The following is a 23,779-nucleotide window of genomic DNA, read 5'->3' as shown; positions in this document are numbered from 1 at the left end:
AGGGAAGATGGTGGGGCGCTCTGAGGGAAGAGCCCGGAGCCATTTGCCTTCTCATTGGTTGGGACCTGGCCCTCCCTCTTGGCCACGCCCCCTAGTTTCCTGACACCCCTCCAACCTTAACCTTAAGCCCCGCCCATTCCCCCGAAATTGGGTCGCAGTCCCGCCCTCTCTCCTAGTACTTCCTGTTCTCTGCTAACCCTGGCGCTGGGCCGGGGGCTGGAGAGTGACCGTGGTCTGAGTGACCTGGGGCGGCTGCGCGGGCCGTGGTGGGCCTCAAAGCCGGGCACCAGACGGGAGGGGCGGCGCTTGGGCCGCGCGCTGCCCGCGCCGGGTCCCGGCGGGCGGCGAGGCTGGGGCTGACTCCTTCCTCAGGATGCCGGGGGAGGAGGAGGAGCGGGCCTTCCTGGTGGCCCGCGAGGAGCTGGCGAGCTCCCTGAGGAGGGATTCCGGGCAGGCGTTTTCCCTGGAGCAGCTCCGGCCGCTACTAGCCAGCTCTCTGCCGCTAGCCACCCGCTACCTGCAGCTGGACGCCGCACGCCTGGTCCGCTGCAACGCTCATGGGGAGGTGAGGCCTGGCCCCGCTTGGAAGGGGGACACCAGAGCCTGAGGCCCGGGCCACGCTCACACCTCTCTGCTCTCCTTGCTCCCAGCCCCGAAACTACCTCAACACCCTGTCCACGGCCCTGAACATCCTGGAGAAATATGGCCGCAACCTTCTCAGCCCTCAGCGGCCTCGGTACTGGCGCGGCGTCAAGTTTAATAACCCTGTCTTTCGCAGCACGGTGGATGCTGTGCAGGTGAATCCCCTGGCCTTATGGGAGAGGGGGCTGGGGTTTGGCTAGAAAAGGCCTGAGGTTGTGCTGAATGGGAAGGGGTCCAGCCCTACTAGGCAGGAAACCTCCTGGTTGGTGACTGGTTGTGAATGTGTGGCAGGGGGGCCGAGATGTGCTGCGATTATATGGCTACACAGAGGAGCAGCCAGATGGGTTGAGCTTCCCCGAAGGGCAGGAGGAGCCAGATGAGCACCAGGTTGCTACAGTCACACTGGAAGTACTGCTGCTTCGGACAGAGCTCAGCCTGCTATTGCAGGTGAGATGCTCCTCTAGTCTTGATGGACTTACGCACCAGGGCTGGGGAGCCCAGCCTAACTCAAGTAAGTCTGAGGACCCCCATGCTGCTGAACTATGGGCATAGTTCAGCATTCTGGGAGCTTCGGGTACTGATTTTCCCTCTGTGAATGTTAAGGGACCAGGGCTTAGAGGGAGGGCTTTGTTCTAGGGGTCTAGGTGGAAACCGTTTTTATCTGTATTATTGCAGAATACTCACCCAAGACAGCAGGCACTGGAGCAGCTGTTGGAAGACAAGGTTGAAGATGATGTAAGGAAGGCAGGAAAGGGGCTGATGTACAAAAGAAACAGGAATTGTGGGACTCTGTGTCCCTAAACCCTTGTTCATTCCCTGCCCTTTCTTTTTCAGATGCTGCAGCTTTCAGAATTTGACCCCCTATTGAGAGAGATTGCTCCTGGCCCCCTCACCACACCCTCTGTCCCGGGTATTGTTGGTCCTAAATTGGAGACCAACTAGGAAGCTATATTGATAGAAATTTGGGATGCTCCTTTGTCTTCTTGGTTATCTTCCTTTGCGTTTGTTTGTTTGTTTGTTTGTTGTGAGACGGAGTTTTGCTCTCATTGCCCAGGCTGGAGTGCAATGGTGCTATCTCCGCTCACCGCAACCTCTGCCTCCCGGGTTCAAGCGATTCTCCTGCCTCAGCCTCCCAAGTAGCTGGGATTACAGGCATGCGCCACCATGCTCGGCTAATTTTGTATTTTTGGTAGAGATGGGGTTTCTCCATGTTGGTCAGGCTGGTCTGGAACTCCCGACCTCAAGTGATCCACCCGCCTCAGCCTCCCAAAGTGCTAAGATTACCGGTGTGAGCCACCATGCCCGGCCTCTTTGTTTTTTAAAAGAGATTAAAATTGTTTCCTTGGGTCCAGATGTTTAAAAAGTAGTCTTGTGATTTGCCCCCATCCACAGCAGATTCAGATGTAACCTGGTCTTTTTTGGAAAGATGTTCCATCTCTCCTGCTCTCCAGGCTCCACTCCTGGTCCCTGCTTCCTCTGTGGTTCTGCCCCAGGCACACTGCACTGCCCATCCTGTAAACAGGCCCTGTGTCCAGCCTGTGACCACCTGTTCCATGGACACCCATCCCGTGCTCATCACCTCCGCCAGACCCTGCCTGGGGTCCTGCAGGGTACCCACCTGAGCTCCAGGTGAGAGGGCTTCTCTTCTGGGTGGGAGTGAAATTTAGAGAACTTAAGATCACTTGATTATCGACTACCTGCCAGTTTCTGTGTTAAAGACTGTTTAATAGAGGACAAGTAGCCAGTCAGAACCCTGAAGGACATAATAGACATACACATCAAGCAGGTAGCAATTGCAGTAACCTAGGTTGTTATGGTAATAGGTGGTTTGCAACCTAGTCTGAAGGGTCAGCTGAATCAGGTGGCAATATGGCAATATTTTAAACACCTAGTGTAGGTCAGGCCGTGTATTAGCAGTATCTACTAGGAAGAAGTGAGCTTTAAGCTGTGATTTAAATGTTGCATAGGCTATGGATATAGGAGTATTCGAGACAGGGACAATGTGTGCAAAGGCCAGTGACGTGTTGTTACCCAGGAAATGGGGAATGCTTAGAGGTGAGGGATCCAGGCACCAGATGCCACTTCAGCAGGCCATGTCTGCTTTTCCATTACAGTTTACCTGCCTCAGCCCAACCACGGCCCCAGTCGACCTCCCTGCTGGCCCTGGGAGACAGCTCTCTTTCTTCCCCTAATCCTGCAAGTGCTCGTTTGCCCTGGCACTGTGCTGCCTGTGCCATGCTAAATGAGCCTTGGGCAGTGCTCTGTGTGGCCTGTGATCGGCCCCGAGGCTGTAAGGGGTTGGGGTGGGGAACTGAGGGTCCCCAAGGAACTGGAGGCCTAGAACCTGATCTTGCACGGGGTCGGTGGGCCTGCCAGAGCTGTACGTTTGAGAATGAGGCAGCTGCTGTGCTATGTTCCATATGTGAGCGACCTCGGCTGGCCCAGCCTCCCAGCTTGGTGGTGGATTCCCGAGATGCTGGCATTTGCCTGCAACCCCTTCAGGTAACCTGTTCTGGCCTTCCCAGCTCTTTATCGTGTGTTACCTCAGGTCATTCTCTTCCCTATCCCATGTTTTCCTTCAGTTCCTCCCAACTCCCTGTATTTCTGTTGTGAACTTCAGCCAGTCAGTCAAAGGGATAATTCTCTCTGCCTTCCCAGCAGGGGGATGCTTTGCTGGCCTCTGCCCAGAGTCAAGTCTGGTACTGTATTCACTGTACCTTCTGCAACTCGAGCCCTGGCTGGGTGTGTGTTATGTGCAACCGGACTAGTAGCCCCATTCCAGTACAACATGCCCCCCAGCCCTATGCCAGCTCTTTGGAAAAGGGACCCCCCAAGCCTGGGCCCCCACGACGCTTTAGTGCCCCCCTGCCCAGTTCCTGTGGAGATCCTGAGAAGCAGCGCCAAGACAAGATGCGGGAGGAAGGCCTTCATCTAGTGAGCATGATCCGGGTAAGGACTAGGCCTGGGATGAGGTAGGGCTGAGCTGGTGTGGGAAAGGAGATGCTGCAGGTGGTTAATAGTTTCTATGAATCTTGTCATTGTTAGCAGCAGCTGCCTGTTACTGAGGCAGTTACCATGCTGTACACTGATGACATGATCCATATGTCTGAGCTGAGCCACTGTCACCATCTTAGTTCAGGCTGAGGGTGGGTGAAGGGTGCCCCTCCTGATGGGCCTGATGGGCGGGACTGTGCCTTAGGAAGGGGAAGCTGCAGGTGCCTGTCCAGAGGAGATCTTCTCGGCTCTGCAGTACTCGGGCACTGAGGTGCCTCTGCAGTGGTTGCGCTCAGAACTGCCCTACGTGCTGGAGATGGTGGCTGAGCTGGCTGGACAGCAGGACCCTGGGCTGGGTGCCTTTTCCTGTCAGGAGGCCCGGAGAGCCTGGCTGGATCGTCATGGCAACCTTGATGAAGCTGTGGAGGAGTGTGTAAGGACCAGGCGAAGGAAGGTATCAGCTGTGCTGGATATGGGATAGGGTCGAGAATCTGCATCTCTCACACTCTCCCTTGCTTGCTTTCCCACTTCATTCCCCCTCGCCACTCCCATCTTGCAGGTGCAGGAGCTCCAGTCTCTAGGCTTTGGGCCTGAGGAGGGGTCTCTCCAGGCATTGTTCCAGCACGGAGGTGATGTGTCACGGGCCCTGACTGAGCTACAGCGCCAACGCCTAGAGCCCTTCCGCCAGCGCCTCTGGGACAGTGGCCCTGAGCCTACCCCTTCCTGGGATGGGCCGGACAAGCAGGTGCTGGGAGGAGGCAAGAAGCCCAAGGGTCCACCTAGAGGAGCAAGAGGGAGCTGAGGGGAAGGGTCCGTGGAGTCTGACAGCACTTCCCCCCTCCACCTGAATCACATTGCAGAGCTTGGTCAGGCGGCTTTTGGCAGTCTACGCACTCCCCAGCTGGGGCCGGGCAGAGCTGGCACTGTCACTGCTGCAGGAGACACCCAGGAACTATGAGTTGGGGGATGTGGTAGAAGCTGTGAGGCACAGCCAGGACCGGGCCTTCCTGCGCCGCTTGCTTGCCCAGGAGTGTGCCGTGTGTGGCTGGGCCCTGCCCCACAATCGGGTAAGTCCCTCCCCACAGTACCTGGTCCAAGAATTACTCTATTCTTTTGGACCCCCACCCTGTCCCAGTCCCCATCTCTGATCCTGTCTTCTGCTCTTCAGTTGCCCATGTACCCCTGAAGGCTTCTGGGAGGGGGAGGTCAGGAACAGACTTATCTCCTCCCTTTTAAAACAATGTTCTATTATGGAAGTTTTCAAACATGCAATAGTAGAAAAATTGTACTACACTGTATAACAAATTCCCATACCCCCCTGCAACCCCTCCACTTCCAGTGTATTCGTCATCAAGCTTCAGCAATTGTCAACAAACATGATCAGACTTTATTTCACATATATACACAGATGGTTATTTTGATATCAAATATCAGGCATAATATAGTTTATAAATGCTTCAGTATATATCTCTAAAATGTAAATATTTATTTATTTACTTATTTTTTTTTTGAGATAGAATTTCACCTTGCCCCCAGGTTGGAGTGCAATGGCGCGATCTCGGCTCACTGTAACCTCTGCCTCCTCCAAGCAATTCTCCTGCCTCAGCCTCCTGAGTAGCTGGGATTACAGGCACCCACCACCACACTCGGCAAATTTTTGTATTTTTAGTAGAGACAGGGTTTCGCCATATTGGCCAGGCTGGTCTCGAACTCTTGACCTCTACAATTATTTTAAAATACAGAGTAAAACCAAAATAAAACACATATAGAGCCAGTCTAACTACTCTGACCTAGAGTACGTGGAGGCTCAGGAACTAAGAAGGGCTTATTCCTATAAACTGGATATTTGCTGATATTAAAGAATTACCAGGCTAGGCACGGTGGCTCATTCCTCTAATGCCAGCACTTTAGGAGGCCAAGGCAGGCGGATCATGAGGTCAGGAGATCGAGACCATCCTGGCTGACTCCGTGAAACCCTGTCTGTACTAAAAATGTAAAAAACTAGCTGGGTGTGGTGGCAGGCGCCTGTAGTCCCAGCTACTCAGGAGGCTGAGGCAGGAGAATGGTGTGAACCCTGGAGGCGGAGCTTGCAGTGAGCGGAGATTGCGCCACTACACTCCAGCCTGGGCAACAGCGCAAGACTCCGTCTCAAAAAAAAAAAAAAGAATTACTGTTCATTTTTGTGTGTGTGTGTGTGTGTGTGACAGTGCTACTGTGGCTATGTTTTCAAAAAGAATTTTGCTGGGCATGATGCCTCATGCCTGTAATCCTAGCGCTTTGAGTGGCTGAGGTGGGAGAATTCCTTAAAGCCAGGAGTTCGAGACCAGCATGGGCAACATAATAAGACTCCCATCTCTAAAAAAATAAATAAAGGGCCGGGCGTGGTGGCCCACGCCTGTCATCCCTGCACTTTGGGAGGCCAACGTGGGTGGATCACAAGGTCAAGAGATTGAGACCATCCTGGTCAACATGGTGAAACCCCGTCTCTACTAAAAATACGAAAATTAGCCAGGTATGGTGGCGTGCACCTGTAATCCCAGCTACTCGAGAGGCTGAGGCAGGAGAATCACTTCCTGGGAGGTGGAGGTTGCAGTGAGCCAAGATCGTGCCACTGCACTCCAGCCTGGGTGACAGAATGAGATTCCGTCTCAAAAAAAAAAAAATTAAATTAAAAAAATAATAAAATACATAAAGTTGGCCAGGCACAGTGGCTCATACCTGTAATCCTAGCACTTTGGGAGGCTGAGGCAGGTGGATCACCTGAGGTCAGGGGTTCGAGACCAGCCTGACCAACATGGTGAAACCCTGTCTCTACTAAAAGTACAAAAATTACCCAGGCGTGGTAGTGGGTGCCTGTAATCCCAGCTACTTGGGAGGCTGAGGCAGGAAAATCTCTTGAACTTGGGAGACAGAGGTTGCAGTGAGCCAGGATCGCGCCACGGCACTCCAGTCTGAGCGACAGAGTGAGACTCTGTCTCAAAATAAATAAATAATTGTAGAATCTACAGGAAGTTTCAAAAATAGTACATAGAGTCCTGTGTACTTTCCACTAACCTTCACTCAGCAATGACATTTTTTTGAGATGGAGTCTTGCTTTGTTGCCCTGGCTGGAGTGCAGTGGCGCAATCATGGCTCACTGCAACCTCTGCCTCCCTGTTCAAGCGATTCTCCTATCCCAGCCTCCTGAGTAGCTGTGATTACAGGCATCTGCAACCATGCCCGGCTAATTTTTTTTTTTTTTTTTTTGGAGAGTTTTGCTCCTGTTGCCCAGCCTGGAGTGCAATGGTGCAATCTCGGCTAGCTGCAGCCTCCGCCTTCCGGGTATCAAGTGATTCTCCTGCCTCAGCCTTCCAAGTAGCTGGGATTACAGGCATGCGCCACCACACCTGGCTAAGTTTGTATTTTCAGTAGAGACGGGTCAGGCTGGTCTGGAATTCCAGACCTCAGGTGATCTGCCTGCCTCAGCCTCCCAAAGTGCTGGGATTGCAGGCATGAGCCATGGTGCCTGGCCTAATTTTTGTATTTTTAGTAGAGACAAGGTTTCACAATGTTGGCCAGGCTGGTCTCGAACTCCTGGCCTCAAGTGATCCGCCTGCCTTGGCCTCCCATAGTACTGGGATTACAGGTGTGAGCCAGCATGCCCGGCCCCCAGTGGTGACTTCTTATATAATTATGGTACAATATCAAGACCAAGAAATAAGACATTGCTACAATGTTAGCTATACTACAGGTCGTGTTCATTTTTCACATGGATGTGCCGCTGTGTGTATGTGTGGTTCTATGCAGTTCTGTCCCATGTATAGATGCATATAACCACCACCATAATCAAGATACAGATTGTTTCATCACCACAAAGGAACTCCCTCATGTACCTCTTTAGTTATACCCTTCTGCCCCCACTTCTGGTCACCTGGCAACCATGAATCTGTTCTCCACCTCTATAGTTTTGTCATTTCAAGCATGTTATTTGTATATTTAATGGATTATGAATGTTTTTATAGGCACTTTTGCCTTTACCTTAGGTGTCACCATCGTCTATTTTCCTCCACCCGACTATCTTCAGATGTTTAGGTTGCCTGCCTGGCCCCTGCTGGCACTTGAGGTTGTTAACCCTGCCCAGTTGTTAATTAGACCCTGATTTCTTAGTGGACACCTGGCCACTGCCTCTTCCCTAGGCTGGCAGCTGTGGCTTCTGACCCCCTCCCCTCCAACCCCTCACCTTCCAGATGCAGGCCCTGACTTCCTGTGAGTGCACCATCTGTCCTGATTGCTTCCGCCAGCACTTCACCATCGCCTTGAAGGAGAAGCATATCACAGACATGGTGTGCCCTGCCTGTGGCCGCCCCGACCTCACCGATGACACACAGTTGCTCAGCTACTTCTCTACCCTTGACATCCAGGTACTGCAGCCCCTCTAGGACTCAGGTACCCTGAGCTTTGAACAGGAACCCTCCTACCCACCACCTCTGCATCCTGTCCCCAGCTTCGAGAGAGCCTAGAGCCAGATGCCTATGCATTGTTCCATAAGAAGCTGACCGAGGGTGTGCTGATGCGGGACCCCAAGTTCTTGTGGTGTGCCCAGGTAAGTGGCCTGCCCAGGGGAGCTACTGTGGAGGGGCAGGGGATAGTTCCAGGTCAGGCCTTTGATAATTTTATGCTCTTGCACTTCCAGTGCTCCTTTGGCTTCATATATGAGCGTGAGCAGCTGGAGGCAACTTGTCCCCAGTGTCACCAGACCTTCTGTGTGCGCTGCAAGCGCCAGGTGAGGCACATTCATCCTTTCAGAAATACTTGCTGAGCTACTGCCAGGTATTGTGTTAGACTCAGGGGAGTTTGCGTACCGGACAGCAAAATAGACATGAGCTCTGAGGTCAAAAGGGCTTACAGACTAGTCAGAAAGACTAGGCACAAGGAAAAAGGGAAGAAAGCAGAGGGAGGGAGGAAATCGGGAGGGAAAGGAAAGGGGAGGAGGAAGGAAGGAAAGAAAGTGAGCCAGAGGAACTAATTATGCATAGGCATAAGTTCTAGGAAGAAAACAAACAGGAACCTGAGATCAGGGTAACAGAGTGGACCTACTTAGGGTAGAGAGGTCAGACAAGTCTTCTCTAAAATGGTTTAAGCTCAGGCCTAAACATTAAAAAGAAGCCAGCCATGCAAAGAGCATTTGGGAGAGAAAGAACAACACATGGAAAGGCCAGAGTCAGAAAAAGTGTTGTACAGCTGGAGCCTGGAAAGCAAGGCGGGAGTGGCAGGTGGTCAGAGAGAAGCCAGCTGCCAGGTCTGGAGAGCCCTGGAGGCCAAGTGAGGCAGGCGTCCGTCCGCCTTCATTCTGAGATAAAGCAAGGGTGATACTATCTCATTTATCTTTCATTTGTTTGTTTATTTGTTTATTTATTTATTTATTTATTTATTTTTAGAGACAAGAACTCACTCTCACCCAGGCTGGGGTCCACTGGTGCAGTCACAGCTCACTGCAGCCTCCAACTCCTGGTCTCAAATGATCCCTCGCCTCAGCCTTCCAAACTACTGGGATTACAGGCATGAGCCACTATGCCCAGCCACATTTATCTTTTAAGAAGTGTAATATTTGGCTAGGCATGGTGGCTTCCGCCTATAATCCCAGCACTTTGGGAGGCCATGGTGGGTGGATCACTTGAGGTCGGGAGTTCAAGACCAGCCTGCCCAGTATGGTGAAACCCCGTCTCTACTAAAAATACAAAAATTAGCCGGGTGTGGTGGCATGTGCCTGTAATCCCAACTACTCTGGAGGCTGAGGCGGGAGAATCACTTGAACCCAGGGGGTGGAGGCTGCAGTGAGCCAAGATCACGCCATTGCACTCCAGCCTGGGTGACAGAGCGAGACTCCGTCTCAAAAAAAAAAAAAAAAAATGTAATATTTGATACAAAAAAAATTTCATCTACATCATGTCTGAAGCAAAGTGAACACCTGAGACTACCACAGAACCAAAACACCACCAATAATGTGGAAGCTACCTGACTTACAGTTTTGAAGGCCTTTTGACAGCCATGGGGAGAATTGACCCTAGGGGAGCAGGAATGGGAAACAGAGAGACTAGTAACCAAGGCAAGCAATTGCAGCAAGGTCTGATGGTGGCCTGGAGTAAAATGGTAGCAGTAGGGATGAAGGAAAAGGGGATATGGTTGAGATGGTCTGTGGGGTAGAAACAAGGCAAAAGGAGTATGAGGTGGTAGGAGAAAATGAAAGGACCAAGGATGGCCTCTCATTTTGAGATCTGAGCAAATGGTAGGTGGCAGTGACATAAACCAAGCTGGGGAACCACTGGATGTGAGTGGAGGGGCCAGCAGGAAAGGCCAGGGGATGGGATAGTGCTCCCATGTGAAGCCTACTTTCCCTCTGGCAGTGGGAGGAGCAGCACCGAGGCCGGAGCTGTGAGGACTTCCAGAACTGGAAACGCATGAACGACCCAGAATACCAGGCCCAGGGCCTAGCAATGTATCTTCAGGAAAACGGCATTGGTAAGGCCGCCCTACTTGGCCTGTTTGCTCAGAAGCCTGTCATTGCCAGCAGCTCTCTTCCTGAGGGCCTTGAGTTGCAGCGGCAGCTCCAGCCCTGACCTCTTGTCCTTTGTAGACTGCCCCAAATGCAAGTTCTCATACGCCCTGGCCCGAGGAGGCTGCATGCACTTTCACTGTACCCAGTGCCGCCACCAGTTCTGCAGCGGCTGCTACAATGCCTTTTACGCCAAGAATGTGAGCCCAGAGAGTTGGGGAAGGGATGGAAGGGTGGGGGGCGCCATTGGCTTTGAGAGGCAGAGGCTATTGAGTGGCCCCGGGGAAGAGAAGAGGTCAATGGGATGTAAAGCACAACTTTCTATCCCCTTACCCTTTGCTTGCTCCTCCAATGTCTCCATCTCCCCTCACCCTTACACCCCTCACGCAGGGGTTCCTGAGAGGCCAGGACCCCAGCAGTCTCCAACTTCCTCTCTCCCATCTGGGTTTCTGCCAGAAATGTCCAGACCCTAACTGCAAGGTGAAAAAGTCCCTGCATGGCCACCACCCTCGAGACTGCCTCTTCTACCTGCGAGACTGGACTGCTCTCCGGCTTCAGAAGCTGCTACAGGTCAGAGGTGGCCCGGAGAGAAGAAGACAGGGCCCAGGGTGGGCAAGAATGGAAAAGGCTCCATGCTAGGAAATGCAACAGGGACTGGCATCAAGGGGAATGTAACACCCGTCTGTCTCTCCTCCTCCTCAGGACAATAACGTCATGTTTAATACAGAGCCTCCAGCTGGGGCCCGGGCAGTCCCTGGAGGTGAGTGTTAGGACGAGCCTTTGAGAAGAGGAGATGGTGTGCTGGGCTCCCACCGTGTGATGGGTAAAGGGGAGGCTTGGGTCTGGGGTCACTTGTTGCATGCTCTTTGGCAAGTTAATTGAGACCCCAGGCCTTGTTTCTTCCGCTGTAAAACAGGGGTAGTATCCACCTTGCAGCTAAGCCATTTTACATAAGACATCTTTAAAGAACCTGGTACCCAAGAAGGCATTAATACTATTTTTCTTCTCCCATTCCCAAATGATCATAATTAATTAATTAACTCAATGAGTGTTTAATGAGACCTGCTAGTTGCAGGGCACTATTTTAGGTTCCATGAGGGCAACAGAAAGGTGTTACATATGGTTCTAACCTCTTTGACTTCTTACAGTGTAGACAGAGGTAAGTCTACAGTCTATACCACCCTGAATGTGACTGATCTTTTCTGATCTTGGAGGCTAAGCAGGTTCAGGCTTGGTTAGTATTTGGATGAGAGATTGGCTGGGAATTCCAGGTGCTGTAGACTTTAAATTTATTTTTAAAAAAATAGAGGTGGCCGGCTGGGCGCATTGGCTCATGCCTGTAATCCCAGCACTTTGGGAAGCCGAGGCGGGTGAATCACGAGGTCAGATCAAGACCATCCTGGCTAACACGGTGAAACCCCATCTTTACTAAAAAATAGAAAAAATTAGCCAGGCATGGTGGTGGGCGCCTTTAGTCCCAGGTACTCGGGAGGCTGAGGCAGGAGAATGGCATGAACTCGGGAGGCGGAGCTTGCAGTGAGCCGAGATCACGCCACTGCACTCCAGCCTGGGTGACAGAGCAAGACTCCATCTCAAAAAAAAAAAAAAAAATGTGGCCGGGCACGGTGGCTCACGCCTGTAATCTCAGCACTTTGGGAGGCCGAGGCAGGTGGATCATCTGAGGTCAGGAGTTTGAGACCAACCTGGCTAACAAGGTGAAACCCTGTCTCTACTAAAAATACAAAAAAATTAGCTAGGTGTGGTGGCAGGCACCTGTAATCCCAGCTACTCAGGTGGTTGAGGCAGGAGAATCATTTGAACCCGGGAGGTGGAGATTGCAGTGAGCCAAGATTGCGCCATTGCACTCCAGTCCAGCCTGGGCAACAAGAGTGAAACTCCATCTCAAAAAAAACAAACAAACAAAAAAAAAAAACAGAGGTAGCCAGTAGCCAGGAGTGGTGGTTCACACCCATAATCCCAGCACTTTGGGAGGCTAAGGCAAGAGGATTACTTGAGCCCAGGAGTTTGAGACCAGCCTGAACAACATAGTGAAACCCTGTCTCTATTTAAAAAAAAGAAAGAGGTAAGACCTTCACAGAATAAGTTAACTAGTCAAGAGATAAATAACAACCAAAAAAAAAAAAAAAAAAAAACTAAAGAGGGTATGTGTTTATGAGCCAAAAGCCAGCTTGGATAAAAGTAGGGACAAGGTCCCTGCCTCTGTATCAGATGGTCTGCCGTTGACGGCACCTCTAAGTACCCACCAGCACCACTGGGAAAGCAGGAGTTGCTGTGCTCAGTCCCTTCCTTGGAGGCCGCCTTCCCTGCCTTGTGGATATCCCAGTTTTGGAGCTTTGTGGTCATTGGCCTCCCAACAGAGGCTCCCTTCTTCCCTCACCTTTAGGTGGCTGCCGAGTGATGGAGCAGAAGGAGGTTCCCAGTGGGCTCAGGGACGAAGCTTGTGGCAAGGAAACTCCAGCTGGCTATGCCGGCCTGTGCCAGTGAGTGCCAGCAGGACATGGGCATGGTGTTGGGCAGTGGGTAGAAGTGGTGAGGGCATGCCCAGGCAGTAAAGTGGGTCCTTGGGAGCAGTAGGTCTCGCAATGGGTGGGAGGGAGGAGGCTTTCTGGGCAAGGGCATGGGTAGATAGTAGCAGGCAGTGTGGGCACAGGCAGGTTGTTAATCTTGTTCATCCAAGTGTCTCAGAGTCCAGCTATGTTAGACGACACACTCAGTTAATATTAGCCAACAGAACACATATTCTGCTCCCTTTTCTCCCCAGGGCACACTACAAAGAGTATCTTGTGAGCCTCATCAATGCCCACTCGCTGGACCCAGCCACCTTGTATGAGGTGGAAGAGCTGGAGACGGCCACTGAGCGCTACCTGCACGTACGCCCCCAGCCTTTGACTGGAGAGGATCCCCCTGCTTACCAGGCTCGCTTGTTACAGGTATAGCCTCCACCCAGCCTCACCTCTTAACCCACCCTACAGAAGTCACCTGGTGCAGGCTGTATCTGAGCTCCAGCCTTCCGGTATCATTACCTTCTCTCTCCTTCTGCAGAAGCTGACAGAAGAGGTACCCTTGGGACAGAGTATCCCCCGCAGGAGGAAGTAGCTGAGGGCAAGGGTCCCGATGAGGGTCCCATGGCCTGCTCCCTCAAGAACAGCTCCAGCACCAATAAAGAGGCATCTTACCACCCAGGCTTCTTGGTGGTTCTTCTTCCTGGTGCCACCATCTAGGGGCACCGGGGAAAGAGTGGGGTGGACAGAGCTTTGCTGAAAAGGGCCCCCTGCAACCTAGTGCCTGACCCTCCCTGGACTCAGGACCAGGAAGGAGTTGACACCCTGGATGGTCAAGGGAGGCCCTCCCCATCCAGCAACCTGGCCTGGGCTTCCTCCCTCCCTGCCTCCTTCCTTTCTTTCATAGAATTCGACTGGTATTTGAAGTCACCCAGTATGTATCAGGTGGGCACTGTGGGGGAACGCAGATGCACAGGTGTACACAGCAATCCAGAGGTCCCAGGCCTGACTCCAGGAAACTGGCCTCCCTGGGGAAGCCACGGTGTCACCCAGAGGTCAGATACAAGCAAGAGTATCTGAGGGAGGAAGGGGAATGAGCCAGGCTGGAGCTGAGCCGGCAGAGCAGGGCCCCCCTGCTGCGACAGTGGCATCCAGATAGTGAGATGCTCAGATGCTGCTGCCCTCTAGTGGCCGCCAGTTCCCTACTCAGACCACGTGATTTCTGGGAAAAGGCCCTCCCTGGAGGAGAACTGAAACTTAGGGTGGGGACTGTAGAAAGGGGCGGAGAGATCAGCCGCCCAGCCAGGAGTTAAGCTGAGGTCGTCTGAGCCCTGCGACAGCCTGGACAGCAACTCAGGTAAGACCAGCCAAGGATGGTAGTCAGCCTGGGATCTAGGGGTAGAAAGTCCCGCCAGATTGGGGTTAGGGGGTCCTAGGGGTGCCTCTGTTAGACTGAGGGATAGACAGAAGATCTCTAAGTCAGGAAGTGGGAGATTCAGCCTGAGAGTGAGACTGACAAGGGCCAGCACCCCAGACCCTTGTAGGCAAAGGTCAGGAGGACCTACTGCTGGATTGTTCAAGGAAGAAGGCTCGTGGCCCCAGCCTCAGTGGACCGTTTGTTTCCTTGCCATCTGGCCCTGCCTACTTCTGCTGCAGCTCCACCCCCACCTCTGCTTCCTGCCCCACCTACTCCTGGGGCCGGCAGGGGTTGGGGGTCAGAGGCTAGGTTGTGTAGGCTGTGGGGCGGTGGGTAAAGAGCCTGATGCATCTCAGCAGAGCCTACTTCTGCTGATGCTCGGGAATCTAGACAGGGCCTGTCACCAGGAACGATCACCAAAGGGAATTCTTTCCTAAACAATACATTTCTGAAAAGTCCTAAAATTAAGACCAGTGCCCAAGGTTTCCTTCCAGGTATCACAGCTTAGAATGCTAAAAACAATGTTTTGGGGGGTTTTGTTGTTGTTTGTCATTGCTAGTGATGGCAGAAAGGAAACAATTCTGCCTCATAGAGTGTTGAAATGTGTCTAGAGCTAAGAGAAGATGGATGGGATCTCTGAGAACTGTTGCCAGAATCTAGTCTCAATGGCCAGGGTCTCAGGAGATGTTGCCTCCCAAAGTGTCTGTTCTGATGCTTCCTGCCCCTCTTATCCCCCAGGATGGCATCAGGCAGGGCACGCTGCACCCGAAAACTCCGGAACTGGGTGGTGGAGCAAGTGGAGAGTGGGCAGTTTCCCGGAGTGTGCTGGGATGATACAGCTAAGACCATGTTCCGGATTCCCTGGAAGCATGCAGGCAAGCAGGACTTCCGGGAGGACCAGGATGCCGCCTTCTTCAAGGTGAAAGGGCCTGGAAACCACTGTTCCTCTGCGTGAGGGATGGTGTATACACTGGTACACTCACCCTTGAGCACTTGCGTCTGCCTGGGTTTCAGATAAGGGACAGATTGGAGAAGAAAACTAGCTGCATCATTTGCAGAGTCCAGTACAAAATGAAAATGTGGACGCCTTGTTCAAAAATTTTAGGGATATTGGCCAGGCATGGTGGCTCATGCCTGTAATCCCAGCACTTTGGGAGGCCAAGGCAGGTGGATCACGAGGTCAAGAGATCAAGACCATCCTGGCCAACATGGTGAAACCCTGTCTCTACTAAAAATACAAAAATTAGCTGGACCTAGCAGCACATGCCTGTAGTCCCCAGCTACTCAGGAGGCTGAGGCAGGAGAATCGCTTGAACCACGGAGGCGGAGTTGTAGTGAGCCAAGATTGCACCACTGCACTCCAGCCTGGCGACAGAGCGAGACTCAGTCTCAAAAAAAAACAAAAAAAACAAAAAAAAATTTCCAGGGATTTCAAGATGGCAACGCAGAGCACAGACCCTGCATAATCCCTTCTGAGCTCAGAGCTGTACTCCCGTAAAGCCAGTCCTGTTGGAGGGGCAGGTGGAGCCTGTAACACACTGCCTCTTCTACCCTTGCTTTCTTTCCTAGGCTTGGGCAATATTTAAGGGAAAGTATAAGGAGGGGGACACAGGAGGTCCGGCTGTCTGGAAGACTCGCCTGCGCTGTGCACTCAACAAGAGTTCTGAATTTAAGGAGGTTCCTGAGAGGGGCCGCATGGATGTTGCTGAGCCCTACAAGGTGTATCAGTTGCTGCCACCAGGAACCGTCTCTGGTGAGTTTCCCCTTGTCCAGCCACTCCTAGATTCAGCAGACTGGGGAGGAAGGATAGATGTGCGGGCTTCCCCCAGGCTTCTCATAGCTCTGCCCTGTCCATGCCCCTGGGGGGCTGCAACCCAGGTTTCCCTTCCTAGACCTGCCCATCCTTCACTGCCTCAGACCTCTCCTTTACCCTCTGTCCTTGCTCAAGACCCTGACCTTTCTCTGTCCCTCAACAATTCCACAGGCCAGCCAGGGACTCAGAAATCACCATCAAAGCAACAGCACAGTTCTGTGTCCTCTGAGAGGAAGGAGGAAGAGGGTGCCATGCAGAACTGCACACTCAGTCCCTCTGTGCTCCAGGACTCCCTCAATAATGTAAGAGATGGAGAGGGAACTGGGTGGGCCTAAGGGCAGGACAGTAACTAGAGGGAGAGGTGGGCCAATGAAAGACACTGTGTCTTGGGAGGCTGAGGCGGGCAGATCACTTGAGGTCAGGAGTTCGAAACCAGCCTTGACCAACATGGTGAGACCCCGTCTCTACTAAAAATACAAAAATTAGCTGGGCGTTGTGGCATCTGCCTGTAATCCCAGCTACTCAGGAGGCTGAGGCAGGAGAATCACTTGAACCCGGGGGCGGAGATTGCAGTGAGCCGAAATCGCGCCACTGCACTCCAGCCTGGGCAACAAGAGCAAAACTCTGTCTCAAAAAAAAGAAAGAAAAAAAAAGACACTGTGTCCGCAGGAGGAGGAGGGGGCCAGTGGGGGAGCAGTCCATTCAGACATCGGGAGCAGCAGCAGCAGCAGCCCTGAGCCACAGGAAGGTACCACCTGCCCTGCCTCTTGTGTCATCCTCCATGCCACACCCTCTGGCCCAAGATTCCCCAGTCCCACTCTGAATGACCAGTGCCTTTGCTTCCCTTCCAGTTACAGATACAACTGAGGCCCCCTTTCAAGGGGATCAGAGGTCCCTGGAGTTTCTGCTTCCTCCAGAGCCAGGTATGTGGCATTTCTGACTTCCTCCTGTGCCCTGTGCCCCTGAGGTCTTCCACCTTTGACTATGCATGCATTATCTAGTCAGTCAGGGCTTACAGCAAACTGTGCCCACATTACCATAGCCCAAGGCACTGGTTTCTAGGTGGTGAGAATTCCATATGCCTGGCCAGACTCCAAAAAGCTTGCTTCCCAAAAATACCACCCTATACACTCTCCTGGAAATCTACATTGAGACAGTGATTTCATTGGGCCAAACAGAGGCCCAATCTCAAGGGACCTTCTAGTAAACTACAAGCCCTTGGGCACTGAGCCCTGAGGCCTCATGGTGAATCACATACTAGCTACTTGCCTGAGTGATAGGAAAACCTGAGAGGAAGCCCCCTGGCTGGTGCGGGGAGGGGAGGTGGAGCTGTTCCCCTGGGGAGGGGCTGCTGCCAGCCTGCATGCTCCTCCAGCAGCAGGTAGGGCTGTTCTATCCCCAGACTACTCACTGCTGCTCACCTTCATCTACAACGGGCGCGTGGTGGGCGAGGCCCAGGTGCAAAGCCTGGATTGCCGCCTTGTGGCTGAGCCCTCAGGCTCTGAGAGCAGCATGGAGCAGGTGCTGTTCCCCAAGCCTGGCCCACTGGAGCCCACGCAGCGCCTGCTGAGCCAGCTTGAGAGGGGCATCCTGGTGGCCAGCAACCCCCGAGGCCTCTTCGTGCAGCGCCTTTGCCCCATCCCCATCTCCTGGAATGCACCCCAGGCTCCACCTGGGCCAGGCCCCCATCTGCTGCCCAGCAATGAGTGCGTGGAGCTCTTCAGAACCGCCTACTTCTGCAGAGGTGAGGCTGTTCTCTCTGGGCACCTGAGCTCCCACCCCCTACCTCTTAGTACCCCCTGGGCCCAACTTGGTGGGTCCTGCCACCTCCCTGTCTGCCAGCAGATCCTCCATGTAGCCTATGCATGGCACTCCTGCACTTGTGTGTTGCACATCCTGTGTGGCCATATGCCCAGCCTGGCAGCTACCTGGCAGTTCTCCTCCAGCCAAGACAATGGAAGAGGTGGTTCAGGTAGAGCCCAGCACAAGAGTGTCATATCTTGGAGAACACCATCACACTGAAGCATGCAGTCACTATGTGAAGGTGCACAGAAGAATTGGCACAGAGATTTTGAGCCTCATGGCCTTCTCCTACATACACAGATTTGGGAGAGCTGGCACACATCACACACTCTGGCCCTGGCTGCACTGTCTCTACCACACTCCAGGCATGCCTTAGGGTTGTGCTTCTCTCCCATCCAATTCCAGCTCCTACTTAATTCTAAACCTGAGCTTAAGAGTGGGACCAGGTGTACAGGGGGTGCAGAGTGTAGGTGTTCCCAGGGCCATGGGTACCCTAGCACTGGGAGGATGTGAGCAAGTAACAAAGGTCTGGGCACATCTGTGTTAGCAGCCAGGGCTGCTGCCTGGGAGGACTCTAAACTCTCCCAGCAGAGAGCTTGTCGGGCTGTGCTGTGATCCGCTACTTCTAAGCACTTATATGAGGCAGGGGCACACTTTCCTATTTGCACATGGGTGAGTAGCACTTAGTTCCAAGTACTTCTGACCTTGCAGCTCCTGCTCTGGCAAGACCCCCTCCTACCTCTCTCCATCATGGGTTCCTCACTATTTTCTCCCTGCCTGTGGCCCTCTCTCTTCTTTTTGTTCTTCCAACCCTTGACCCTTTCTCTTTCAGACTTGGCCAGGTACTTTCAGGGCCTGGGCCCCCCACCGAAGTTCCAGGTAACACTGAATTTCTGGGAAGAGAGCCATGGCTCCAGCCATACTCCACAGAATCTTATCACAGTGAAGGTGAGCTCAGAGCAGAGGTAGAGTACCCATCTAATGAGAGCAGGGACAGTGGTGCTCCAGGAGGCGAAAGGGGTCTCCCAGTGTGGAAGGAGCTCCTGGGGGTGGTGTCTGTCCCTGATGCACTCACTGAGACGCTCTTCTCCATCTCTTCCAATACAGATGGAGCAGGCCTTTGCCCGATACTTGCTGGAGGAGACTCCAGAGCAGCAGGCAGCCATTCTGTCCCTGGTGTAGAGCCTGGGGGACCCATCTTCCACCTCACCTCTTTGTTCTTCCTGTCTCCTTTGAAATAGACTCATTCTTCACACGATTGACCTGTCCTCTTTGTGATAATTCTCAATAGTTGTCCGTGATAATTGTGTCCTGAAAATCCTCGCACACACTGGCTGGTGGAGAACTCAAGGCTAATTTTTTATCCTTTTTTTTTTTTAAATTTTGAGATATACACCCTCTTTCATCTGTAAGGGACTAGGAAATTCCAAATGGTGTGAGCCCAGGGGGCCTTTCCCTCTTCCCTGACCTCCCAACTCTAAAGCCAAGCACTTTATATTTTCCTCTGAGATATTCACTAAGGATTTAAAATAAAATTTTATTGAAAGAGGAATCAGTATCTGATTTTCTGGGAGAAGAAGGTAGCAGTGGTCACAGACAGAGATGTGAACTTAAGAGTGGGGCACTGGGGTTCTCTTCCTGCTGACATCTCCAGCCTCTTTCCTCCCCTCTGCCCACAGGTTCTGGCTAAGATGCTGCCTGGGCCCTGTGGGTCCTGGGCCTGGCACTCTACAGAGGTACCCTCTGGGCAGATAAGATTAGGGTGTGGGTTGGGCACCAAGCCTTCAGCCAGGCACTATAGCCACCAACTTCACATGGTAAAGTCTGGGCTCCACAGTTCTTGCTAGAAGGCCCCAACATTGGGCCTGAGGTTAGTTAGACTGGAGGTCTAAATGAAGAGGAGACACTTGAGGGTGACCTGAAACTATGGTCTAGAGGCCCTGGGGCCTGAGAACAGAGGAGTCAGAAGAGTTGCTGAACCTGTACCTGCTGTTACTGGCACCTCTTCCTCCAGCACAAATTTCACTGTCACCCCAACAGGGTACTCCCAAACTGGATTCCTTGCTCTAAGCCCCATAAAAGACACTCTGGCTGGCTGGGCGCAGTGGCTCACGCCTATAATCCCAGCACTTTGGGAGGCCAAGGTGGGTGGATCACTTGAGATCAGGAGTTTGAGACCAGCCTGGCCAACATGGTGAAACCCCGTCTCTTCTAAAAATACAAAAATTAGCCAGGCGTGGTGGTGGGCACCTGTAACATCAGCTACTTGGGAGGCTGAGGCAGGAGAATCGCTTGAACTCGGGAGGCAGAGGTTGCAGTGAGCCAAGATCGTGCTATTGTACTCCAGCCTGGGCAACAAGAACAAGACTCTGTCTCAAGATTTAAAAAAAAAAAAAAGCACTCCGGCCTAGACTGCCATGTCATGCTGTTCATGAGACTTGAGGGCTCCAAATTGGCTGACACTCCTTTCCCTTTCCCCCATGTTCATCTTACTACCAAACTGGAAGTTTTTCCTTCACCACAAGGCCACTTGTCACCTACTTTTTTGTACACTCATTTCCAGCAAACTAGTTCCAACCCGGGCCACAGCCTTCAGCTTCTTTCTTCCTGCATATGACACCAGCTTAGCTCTCCAGACTTCCTCCTGTCATTTCACTCTTCAGCCCTCAATGGCCCACACACATGATCAAATCTGGATGCCTAAGTCCTCCTAGGACCTTCTTGCTGCCTCATTTGACAAGCTTCAGTGCTGCCTTTGAGCCTCCCTGCCTCCATGGACCTCCCTTCTTCCCTTCAGTCTTGTCCATCATCCCCCTGGGAAGCCAAGCGCCTAGACATTCTCTGCACTAGCAGTGAAGAAATGAGGTACTGAGTGCAGAGGTGTACAAACCCTGTTGTGCCCTCAATGTGATGCAATGTGATGAAATCGTTCCTGGACCTTCTTTGTACAAGGTCTAAATTATCTCCTTGACTTCCATTTTATTTTATTTTGATTAAAAACAGAAACTTGGCTGGGTGTTGTGGCTCACACCTGTAATCCCAGTAATTTGAGAGGCCGAGGTGGGTGGATCACCTGAGGTCAGGAGTTTGAGACCAGCCTGGCCAACATGGTGAAACCCCGTCTCTACTAAAAATACAAAAAATTAGCCAGGTGTGGTGGTAGACACCTGTAATCCCAGCTATTTGGGAGCCTGAGGCAGGAGAATCACTTAAACCCAGGAGGCGGAGCTTGCAGTGAGCCAAGATCGCACCACTGCACTCCAGCCTGGGCAACAAGAGTGAAACTCCGTCTCAAAAAAAAAAAAAAAAATTTTTTTTTTCGGCTGGGCGTAGTGGTTTATGTCTGTAATCTTGGCACTTTGGGAGATCGAAGTGAGAAGATTGCCTTAGCCCAGGAGTTTGAGACTAGCCTGGGTGACAGTGAAACCCTACCTCTACAAAAAATTCTTTTTTTTTTTTTTTTTTTTCTGAGACAGAGTCTCACTCTGTCGCCCAGGCTGGAGTGCAGTAGTGCAATCTTGGCTCACTGCAACCTCCACCTCCTGGGTTCAAGTGATCCTCCTGCCTCAGCCTCCTGAGTATCTGGGATTACAGGTGCGCGCTACCATGCCAGGCTAATTTTTGTATTTTTAGTAGAGACAGGGTTTCACCATGTTGGCCAGGCTGGTGTTGAACTCCTGACTTCAGGTGATCTGCCCACCTCAGCTTCCCAAAGTGCTGGGATTACAGGCGTGAGCCACCGCGCCTGGCTCCCCAAAATTCTTAAAAATGCGCCAGGTGAGGCCAGGCATGGTGGCTCACACCTGTAATCCTTGCACTTTGAAAGGCCCAGGTGGGTGGATCACTTGAGGTCAGAAGTTCGAGACCAGCCTGATCAATATGGTGAAACCCCGTCTCTACTAAAAATATAAAAAAAATTAGCTGGGCATGGTAGCACATGCCTATAATCCCAGCTACTTGGGAGGCTGAGGCAGGAGAATCGCTTGAACCCAGGAGGCAGAGGTTGCAGTGAGCCAAGATCGTGCCATTGCATTCCAAGCCTGGGCAATAAGAGCGAAACTCCATCTCAAAAAAAAAAGTGAAAAAAAAAAAAAAAGCCAGGTGTGGTGGTGTGCGCCTATAGTCCCAACTACTTGACCTCCTAAAGTGCTGGGATTACAGGTGTGAGCTACCATACCTGGCCTCCTTCCATTTTCTATCATACCCCACATCCAATTCATCAGCAAATCCTGTCGCTTGCTATTCCTTCAATATGTATCCAGGGTCTGACCACTTCTCTCTGTTTCCATCAGCAACACTTTGGAACAAACTACCACCATCTCTCATGTCTCCTCCTCTGCTTCCTTCACATCTGTTTCCACTCGTGTCTACCTTAAGCTATTCTCAACACAGTAGAGATCCTTTTCACAAATAATTCTGATCATGTCACTCCTCTGCTCAGAACCTTCCACTGGGTCCCAAATCACCCAGGGTAAAAGCCCAAATCCCCATGAGGACCTCTGAGGTCCTGTGATGTGACCCTGCCCTCCTCTCTCTCTCTCGCCCCTTGCCATTCTTCCTCTGTCACTTTGCTCCAGGCTCCTTGAACCCACCAAACACATTTCTACCTCAGGGTCTTTGCATGTGCTGGTTCTTTTGTCCAAATTACTCTTCCTTCAGGTAGGCACATGACTTACCCACTTTCTTCAAATTTTATCTCTTAAGAGAGGGGGCAAGGCTTCCCTGAGTACCCTCCCTAAATAGCAGCCGTCATTATTCTATCCTCCTATGCTGCCTCATTTTCTTCATAGCACTTATGGCCACTTCATGTATGTCTTTCTTTTCTTTCTTTTCTTTCTTTCTTTCTTTCTTTCTTTTTTTTTTAAGACAGAATCGCCCATGCTGGAGCACAGTGGTACAGTCATGGCTCACTGCAGCCTCGACCTTCGGCCCAATCGATCCTCCTATCTCAGACTTCTGAGTAGCTGTGACTATAGGCATGTAATTTGAGAGGCCGAGGCGGGTGTCACCTGAGGTCAGGTGTTTGAGACCAGCCTGGCCAACATGGTGAAACCCCGTCTCTACTAAAAATACAAAAAAATTAGCCGGGCGTAGTGGCACACGCCTGTAGTCCCAGCTACTTAGGCGGCTTAGGTAGGAGAATTGCTTGAACCCAGGAGGCGGAGGTTGCAGTGAGCCAAGATGGTCCATTGCACTCCAGCCTGGGCGACCAGAGCAAAATTCCATTTCAGAAAAAAAAAAAAAAAAAAAAAAAGCTCCCAAATTGAAGGGGACTATAAGAAGACAGGGTCAGCTCAGCTGCAGTAAGAGATAAGTCTTAGGAAGAAGCATGCCCTGGAGTCAAGGCAGAGAAGGGCATTCTAGGCCAAAGAAATGGCTGTGCAAAGGTAGGAGGCATAGGGACAAGGGTTATTTGTTATTACAACCATACCTGTTAAATTTACACAAATAATTGCTTGAGAATATGGCTTTTCCAGGCTAGGAAGTATGTGCTGCATCCAAAAAAGCTAAAGTCTATTTCAGCCGGGAGAACACTGACAGCTGGGAAAGGACCACATGTGGCGTGCCCATAACCTAAGTTGTTCAGATTTAGGAAGTGATGCCAGTAAGTCCTTTCGGAGTTTCGTGTAAGACTGACTTCTTCAGCTGGGGCACAGTGGCTCACACCTGTAATCCCAGCACTTTGGGAGGCCAAGGCAGGCAGATCACCTGAGGTCAGGAGTTCAAGACCAGCCTGGCCAACATGGTGAAACCCCTGTCTCTACTAAAAAATACAAAATTTAGCCGGGTGTGGTGGTGGGCGCCTGTAATCCCAGCTACTCGGGAGGCTGAGGCAGGAGAATCCCTTGCACCCGGAAGGCGGAGGTTGCAGTGAGCTGAGACTGCCGAGATAGCGCCACTGCACTCCAGCCTGGGTGACAGAGTGAAACTCCGTCTCAAAAAGAAAAGAAACCAGCCTGGCCAACATAGTGAAATCCCGTCTCTTCTAAAAATGCAAAAATTAGTTGGGTGTGATGGAGGGTGCCTGTAATCTCAGCTACTCAGGAGGCCGAGAC

The 23,779-nt window shown here is 51.9% G+C and overlaps 2 protein-coding genes across 11 annotated transcripts; both read left to right on the top strand.

Moving 5' to 3' along the window:
- Positions 1 to 2: 2 nt before the first annotated feature.
- On the top strand, positions 3 to 13,371 carry RNF31 (ring finger protein 31). 4 transcript variants are annotated; one of them, XM_063609323.1, is made up of 21 exons: positions 3 to 565; positions 651 to 797; positions 934 to 1,089; positions 1,318 to 1,377; positions 1,477 to 1,552; positions 2,094 to 2,271; positions 2,757 to 3,144; positions 3,301 to 3,591; positions 4,010 to 4,090; positions 4,196 to 4,381; positions 4,497 to 4,703; positions 7,863 to 8,036; positions 8,120 to 8,218; positions 8,309 to 8,398; positions 10,020 to 10,134; positions 10,250 to 10,368; positions 10,625 to 10,738; positions 10,871 to 10,928; positions 12,573 to 12,669; positions 12,951 to 13,119; positions 13,232 to 13,371. In XM_063609323.1, the coding sequence occupies exons 1-21, from the start codon at positions 374 to 376 to the stop codon at positions 13,283 to 13,285; spliced, it is 3,051 nt and encodes a 1,016-aa protein (XP_063465393.1). In that variant the 5' UTR covers positions 3 to 373; the 3' UTR covers positions 13,286 to 13,371. The 4 variants fall into 4 exon arrangements, with proteins under 4 accessions (XP_063465393.1, XP_055147671.1, XP_055147670.1 ...); XM_055291696.2 differs by having other exon boundaries at positions 3,842 to 4,090; XM_055291695.2 differs by having other exon boundaries at positions 3,842 to 4,090; positions 10,559 to 10,738.
- IRF9 (interferon regulatory factor 9) lies at positions 13,372 to 19,275 on the top strand. Of its 7 annotated transcripts, none has more exons than XM_055291698.2 (10): positions 13,372 to 14,047; positions 14,846 to 15,026; positions 15,677 to 15,860; positions 16,092 to 16,222; positions 16,590 to 16,668; positions 16,772 to 16,843; positions 17,296 to 17,664; positions 17,766 to 17,892; positions 18,556 to 18,671; positions 18,831 to 19,275. In XM_055291698.2, the coding sequence occupies exons 2-10, from the start codon at positions 14,847 to 14,849 to the stop codon at positions 18,962 to 18,964; spliced, it is 1,392 nt and encodes a 463-aa protein (XP_055147673.1). In that variant the 5' UTR covers positions 13,372 to 14,047; position 14,846; the 3' UTR covers positions 18,965 to 19,275. The 7 variants fall into 7 exon arrangements, with proteins under 7 accessions (XP_055147673.1, XP_063465401.1, XP_063465403.1 ...); XM_063609331.1 differs by having other exon boundaries at positions 13,424 to 14,047; positions 17,323 to 17,664; XM_063609333.1 differs by lacking the exon at positions 17,766 to 17,892 and having other exon boundaries at positions 13,426 to 14,047; positions 14,846 to 14,982; positions 17,323 to 17,664.
- Positions 19,276 to 23,779: the final 4,504 nt, after the last annotated feature.

This window comes from Symphalangus syndactylus, chromosome 9, assembly GCF_028878055.3.
Source record: "Symphalangus syndactylus isolate Jambi chromosome 9, NHGRI_mSymSyn1-v2.1_pri, whole genome shotgun sequence".
Lineage (NCBI taxonomy): Eukaryota > Metazoa > Chordata > Mammalia > Primates > Hylobatidae > Symphalangus > Symphalangus syndactylus.
This window is presented reverse-complemented; position numbering and strand designations above follow the sequence as displayed.